The 7605-nt window shown below is 45.1% G+C and overlaps 1 protein-coding gene across 1 annotated transcript; it reads right to left on the bottom strand.

The window, feature by feature from the left end:
• Positions 1–4952: 4952 nt before the first annotated feature.
• Positions 4953–7334, bottom strand: LOC127751095 (uncharacterized). Its single transcript, XM_052274137.1, has 2 exons — positions 6383–7334; positions 4953–6103 (listed from the first exon to the last, which is right to left on the bottom strand). The coding sequence occupies exons 1-2, from the start codon at positions 7332–7334 to the stop codon at positions 4953–4955; spliced, it is 2103 nt and encodes a 700-aa protein (XP_052130097.1).
• Positions 7335–7605: the final 271 nt, after the last annotated feature.

Below are 7605 nucleotides of genomic sequence, written 5' to 3'. Positions count from 1 at the left end.
CGCATCAGCAGCAGAGATGCAACCAGCGGTGAACTGGCCGGTTCCGTTTCCGCCGCTCCGCTTACCCGAAATACCCTATTTACAGACTTTGTTTTTAAACTGCAAGAATTAATCATGCAATGGACTTCTGAATTTTGCAGAAGACAAATAGCACTTGGATAGTAAAGAAAAAAAGGGGGAAAGGGGTGAAGAAGAAGAAGCTCATGGTAGAGCAGGCGGGAAAGAAAAAGGCGGAAGAGGAGCAGGAGAGAGGGGGGAACAGAATGCCGATACAACCCCCGTAATGTTGCTTAAATGCGTTTCATTGCAGCGGAGAAAGTAAGTACTTTGAAAATATCAGTTTTCGTAGAAATTAATTTGCATTTTTAATTTACTCTTCTCTTTACCATTCCAGAGAGTTAAAATAAACTAGGTAGATGTACGCCGGACCACGTCTCGCATAACAGGCTTCGCGCGATATCTCACGAAACATTGTTACGCTGCGACGCACCTGGCATACATCTACCTAGGCCTGCGGGGCTGACACCCTTATCAGGCAAAAGGCACAGTCGTAAATAGGACTTCGGCCCCAAATGTCACAAATTTTGCTCCTTGGAGTTTTATTTTGACGAGTTCACCGGAGACCATAAAATATCTGAGAAAAAACATATAAATGTTTTGGGGTGATTTTCATGTGGAAAACGCCCTCTCTCGCCCGAACAGTTAGAGATAGAGTCAAACGGACAAAATTTTGGTTCGAAGGGTTCTACTTTGACGGATTACCACTAAGAGAGATGTAAGAAAACATTTTTTGAAAGAAATATTTTGAGCTTTTTGTTTTTGAATTTTTTGACACGTCAATTTTTGAGCCAGAGGGCGCAAAATCAATACAGTTCTTCCTTTTTATGATAAAAAGTTACAATAAAAATTAGAGTCTTCTAGCTCAAACCGTTTTCGAGTTATCGTGCGTACAGACATACAGACAGACAAACAAACAGACAGACAAACACGAAACTTTTTGACCATCACTGGAGGGTTTGCTATCGCCCAGCTAATGCATACCCTCAATGTATTGTTTCGATTTATTGATTAAAGTTCACATACTAAATAGAAAATGAATACAAGACATTTGCACGGTATCGTTAACATTTGAACAAAATCCTTGCAGCATTGTTTTTCTTGTAACCAATGAGTTTGGACGAAATCTAAATCAGGCCTTTGGATTTGTAAATGGTATAAACAGTGCCCCCTTTCCAGAGTCACGCCGTTTCGACCCGTCAATTTTTGAGCCAGAGGGCTCAAAATCAATACAGTTCTTCTTTTTTTACGATACAAAGTTACAAGGTAGATGTACGCCAGACAACCTCTTTCTTAACAGGCTTTGCGATATCTCACGATCTTACTAGCTCAATCCGTTATCGAGTCATCGTGATAACAGACAGGCAGGTGCGAAACTTTTTGATCACTGTAGTAATAGGTTTTGCTAATCGCTCAGCCAACTATTTGGAATGGTAAAATTACAAGCACTGCGTATCGACTTGGAATCGAATGACGAGGTGGGGATATGTATGACACATATTTGGCAGGGAACAAGGCGTTTTATGATGTGTAGCAGCAGTTCAGTGTGGACTATGGCCACCCCTTGGCCCTTAAGAGTGATGCAGTCAACTGCAGTAGCTGCGGTGGTGTCCGACCGTCATCGGTAAACAGAGATATTGCCTTTTGAAAAGAGAACGAGACGAGATATGTATGCTTTTACATAAGCAACGCGGCGTCCGGCGAACTTGGACTTGGACACGATCAGCACACACCGGCGGCATCGCTTTCGTTAAGTCGACAGTCGAAGTGATGCTTTGCAATAAGTTCACGAGAAAAATACAGCCGTTTTGTTTTTTGTTATGGTTGCTGCTTCTGCCCAGCTTTCGCCCTTTTGACAGTCAGTGAGGCGTTGGGTGCGTTCCAAATAAGGTGGCAGGTGGCGTGCGCGGAGGGTGTTCAAGCACAAGCGCTTGTTGGCCGCCATCCGATGTAGGTCTGGCCGACCCTGTTGATACACTATCCCTTGCTAATTGCAGTGCCAATCCGCAAGTTCCCGGTGCTCTCCTGTGGCGCGGGGTGGTGGCTCGAGTCGGCACTCCACCCCCGGGGGCGCCATTAGCGCAGGCATTTCGCGCTGCTCAGTGGATCGCCCCTGCTCTCCATCTCCCCCCTCCCCACTCTGTCCCTATTTACACCACCTTGTCGGCGTCTTGGAGCGCCACTTCTAGCCGCTTCGCTTTCTTTTTTCATAAACATTAAACAAAAGCTTAGACAAAAATCAAGGCGATGGCATCATCACGGGCGGTGGCCCCGGCCATAAAAATTATTTTTTTCTCACGCAAACACAAATTTTTTTACACTTTAGCCTATTTTTGGGCGTTTTTTTCCATTCCTTATTTTTTACTCAAAGAAGGAGTGCGCTAGAGACATTTTCTATTATTGCAAACGAAAGAGCAAGAAGAGACCTTTATTTTCACTCTTTTAAATCGGTCCTCAGGCGCTTGGGCGTCCTTTGAGACGCCTGAATTGTTTCCCATTGTAAAGAAAACCCCCTAAAATACGCGCCACAAATGGACTGATACACTGTAAAAAATGTTCGGATTTTCGCCATACAAGTGTGTAGGAAAAACCCCATACGCGTGTGGGACGCGAAATTTCCTACACATGTGTAGGATTTTTCCTATACACGAAATAGTGTATAGGGAAAAACCGATACGTATGTGAAAAATCCCACACTTTTGTAGCAAAATGCCTAAAAGTGCTTAGGAAGAAATTTTCCTATACAAGTGAGGAAATTTTGCTATTTTTTTCTTTAAAATTCCCAACAACGCAACAGTAAAGTTACAGTTCATGATTTGTAGACCCGTTAGTCCTGTTGGTCAGGTACAAATATTCGGAAGTCTCGTTGTCCTGCTGTGGTCTCAAAGGAATCATGTTGTGTCGAGAGTGCTTCTACGAGAAATATGTCAAAATATTAGGGCACTGTTCTCTGTACTGGTGACAGCAGGTAGCTGTTTGCCTGTATTGTAGATCCCTGCCGCAATACAGGTGGAGGCAGGCAGGGCTGCGTGAGTCGTCGTTCTCACTTTGTCTAACCGTGTCCCCTTGGACGCGTGCCTGCTGGCCTGACACCATTGCACCCCGAAGTCACTGCTGGGCCAGGTCAGGAGTGACCAACTCATAAATCACCAAAAGTGCCCCAGTCTTCTGCTCTTCTTCTCTTAAATAAGACGAAAAAGGTATAAAGAAAAGAAGAAACAACGAAAATGTCATTAGCGCTCAGGTGAGGTGCTCGAGCGGGGAAGGGGTGGGGGACAGTGAGCCATTTGCAGCAATCCATTAGGCCCCCTAAAGACCTGCTCCGAGCGACCGAGGCGTGCTGGAGTTGCTGATCACACTTCTCTTTAACTCGAATCTAACTTATTCTCTGACTAACGAACGCCGCATTCAAACCGTTCGGAAGTTTGCTACTGTTTCCGCGCTATATGACGCGACACACCCCTTTGGACTGCTTCACACAGAAACACGGCTGTATCATCTGCGGGCTCCCACCCTGCGCCTCATCCCCCAAATAAGTCTTGCCTTGGGCACTTTGGCGCCCCGCGCCACCCCGGCACACCCAGCTGGGTCGCCACACCTGCGGGGAGCGGGCCCCCTCTCCCACACCGCACATCCTGCCCCCGGGGGCGAAGCACCTGTCGCAGGGTTTATGTTTCCACAACGGCAAGCTCAATCTTATCCCTGCTCAGCTCCCGCGCCGCCGCGCACAGCGCATACTCGACACGAACGTGCAGCCTGCTAAACTTGAAATAGATCTGATATCAACTGTTGACTCTCTCTCTCTCTCTCTCTCTCTCTCTCTCTCTCTCTCTCTTACTCTCTTCTCCATGACCTGTGGTAGCGCATCAGAGTGGGTTGTGTTTGTTTGCTGCATTCGGCTCCATCGTGGCCCAGCAGAGCCCGTTCACACTGACGAACCAAGTGTGCAACTGCTGAACACCTGTAAGTGTGAATTTTTTTTTTAGAGAAGTCTTCAACTTCGCTTTCTCAAAATGGGGAAGGACAATGTTTGAACTTGAGTTAGATGTGTCCTTTTCTTACGAGTTACAAATTTGTCTAGACGGAGGTACAACTGCACGGAAAAAAGGGTTTACCGTAGCAACCAGAAGTGCAACTTGGTTGCTTGTGACGGGCCTGTTGGTTGTAACAGCTGCCCAGCTTGTTCCATTTTTTGTTCTAATCGATAGCCTGATCACTGAAACCAACCTTCTGGTCCCCATGACCATACGCTCCGGGTTGTCACGCTCAAGCATATGCACGGATGCTGTTTTGTCTGCACTGTTTAATTTTTGCACAAGATTTGCACAAGGACACATTTAAAAAGGGTGAAAAGTTGTCCTTTTCCATTAGGAACCTAGTGGCACACTTGCGGGTGTTCAAACTCGGCGTTTGTGCAACTCCTCACTGCAAAATGCTTGCACGGATTAGCTACGAATTGCAAAGGATTTTATAGCATTGCAGCATTCGCAAGCCTGCAATTCCTTCTAATGCAAACACCTAGATTGCAAGATTTCCAAAAGATTATTTTTTATACAGTCCCTTCAAGACTGTCTCTACCAGAAGGAGAAAACGTCCCCCCCCCCCTTTTCGAAAAGGACGGATTAACTTGCGTGCCTTTTAGTCTAAGGTATCTCAGGGTTTCCCTCTGCAAGCAAACCGGAACCCAAAGAAGAAAAGCACGACTACTCGATCTGCTTCCCTCTGCGCGCTCATTGGCTGACCGACGCTCTGGAGGAAACAGATCGGGCAGTCATGCTTGTCCTCTATTTTAGGTTCCGGTTCGCTTGCAGCGGAATAGGGGGGGGGGGGTCTTCTTTTTTGGCTTCTTGCTGTGAGCAGTGGGCCAGGCGATGTTCTAATGTTCTACTATGATGTCATAATTTTAGGTGCGGGTTGTGTTCGAAGAGTAAGGCAAAGGCGGTGATGACAATCTTGATATGGCGGCGAGTTTTGAGAAGTGATGGAAAAGTGTGAGGCTCTGGTACTGCATTTTCTTGTAGATGTTCGAAAAAATGGAGGCGGTCGATGAATTGACAAGAGTTGATGAGATGTTCTTTTGTAGCCTCTTCTCCGCACCTGTCGCAGAAAGGGCAGTCTATTATCCCAAATCTATGAAGGGATGCTGGCGCATGAGTATGGCCCATTCTAACCCTCATAAGGGGTGACAGAAAAATACGAGGACACTCATCTGCGAGGCTAATCCATGTACGGGACGTAAGTTCTCGGTCTAATGAAAGATTGAATCTTCCCATCGGTTTTATTGGGTGGTTTGCTGCAGTACATCTGAGCTGTTGCCATTCATTGTAGAAGTGCGTCCTGACCTCAGGAAGGAAGTTTTGGTATCTCTGCTGCATTTTATGAGGAAGTCCCATTGTAGCTGCTAATTTTGCAGCCACATCGGCATGCTCATTGGGCAGGATGCTTTTATGTGCAGGGACCCAGGCTATCCAGATATCTTTATGCTTTGGTATGTTGCTGATGCTTTCTCTTAACTTGGTGAGTTCAGGAGGTTCATATGGTGAGATATCTCTTCTATGTAGGGCTGCTACTAAGCTTTTACTATCTGTAAGGATTAATATCTTTCTCTCGTTTTCTATTTCAGGTAGATAATTTACTGCAAGCTGTAGCATCCTAATTTCTGCGTCGTACACTGAAGCTAAACTATGGAGTTTATTTATGATGGCCTTTTCCGGACTTCTGTTTACATCTACCATAGCAGAGCCCACCGAAGGAGTTTCATTTGCTTGACGAGAGCCATCAGTAGCCAGCACATAAAAGTTTTTCCAATGATCTTGACGTAGTTTGTTATAAATTTCAATCGGCTCTAATTCTTCTGCTGTTATGGTGTTTTCAGGAGGAAAATCCGCTGATAGTCTGATGGTGAGGTCCCTTGCATCATAATCTACATAATAGCATAGGGGGATTTCAGAAGAAAAAATTTCATCTTTAGGGACTAATATATCTTGGAGGCCTCTGAACAATGGATGTCTGTATTTGGTTTGAGTTCTAATATTATTTCCTTCATCTATTAATGGGATTATACGGTTTGTGGAGATCGAGGGGGAAACGACTAAGGTAATCCAGCTGACAGCCGAAAGGTAATCCGGCAGGGGTAATCCGAGGAAATTCTAAAAAATCCGTGGTAATCCGGTAATTTGAGGTAATCCGGAAAAATTTTGCGGTAATCCGGGATAATCCTAGAGAAAAAGCAACGTAATCCGGAGGACACTCCGGAGGTAATCCGGGTAATCTGTAATCCGGCTGACACAAAGTTTAACAGTCGTTTCCCCCTCGGTGGAGATACTCTGCCATTTCAGGAGGCTTTTCTGGATATGATAGCGCTGTCGAAGTTGAATGGGCATTTCTCCTGTTTCTGCCAGTAGAGCATGTCTCGGAGTGGACTTCATTGCTCCTGTTATAATTCTTGCTGCTTCCATTTGTATGCTCTCAAGTTTCGCCCACATCTCTTGGGAATGAGGGTCGTAGATCTCTATTCCATAGTCCAACATTGGTCGAATTAAGGAGGTGTAGGTGCGTTTCAGTGTCATTGGGTGGGCTCCCCACCAATGTCCTGTCAGTGAGCGTATAAATTTTAAACGATTTCTGCACTTTGCTTGGGTGTTAGCTACATGAGTTTTCCAATTTAGCGCTGGATCCATTGTTATTCCTAGGAATTTTGCTTCTTTTTTTATGGGGACTTCCCCTCCCCTTAGTAATATGTGCTGAGGCTCAGGAATTTTGGTTTTTCTAGTAAAAATCACCATTTGAGATTTTGTTGGCTCTAATGTAGCTCCATTTTGTGATATCTTTTCCTCCAGGTTCCTTGCTGCATCTTGGAGTTTGTAGATAGCTTCCCTTAGAGATGAGTGGCGAACTGTTAGGCTGATGTCATCTGCATACTGTAGCATAAGCACTTCGTCCTCTGTAACAACTTCCCTTAGGTCTGATGTAAACAGAATGTACAAAAATGGGGACCAAATATCACCCTGGTTTAGGCCCTTGCTCGTGTATCTAAAATCTGTTAATATTCCTCCATATGTTGCTTTCAATTTTCTTCTCATTAGTGAAGATCTGATATTTTCGATCACGAATGCAGGTAGCCCCTTCTGAGTGAGGGACTCACACAGTAACTGAGGGTTGACATTTGGGTAAGCTCCCGAGATATCTGCAAAGAGCGAAACTGCAAATTCTTTTTTCCTAAAAGCTAGGTGAATGTTTGTTGTTAGGAGGGCCAGACTGTCGGTGGTACTCCTCATTTTTCTGAAACCAAATTGATAGCTGTCCAATTTATTATGTGCTTCAGCCCACCATTGTATCCTTTGGAGAGTCACTTTTTGGAAGGATTTAAATATGCAGGAGGTCAGCGCTATTGGCCCGTAAGATTTAGCTTCTTCTGCTGGTTTTCCAGGTTTCAATATTGGAAGGACTATAGCCACTATGATGTCATAATTTTAGGTGCGGGTTGTGTTCGAAGAGTAAGGCAAAGGCGGTGATGACAATCTTGATATGGCGGCGAGTATTGAGAAG

The sequence above is a fragment of the Frankliniella occidentalis genome, unplaced genomic scaffold (genome assembly GCF_000697945.3).
Source record: "Frankliniella occidentalis isolate FOCC.00 unplaced genomic scaffold, Focc_3.1 Scaffold340, whole genome shotgun sequence".
Lineage (NCBI taxonomy): Eukaryota > Metazoa > Arthropoda > Insecta > Thysanoptera > Thripidae > Frankliniella > Frankliniella occidentalis.
This window is presented reverse-complemented; position numbering and strand designations above follow the sequence as displayed.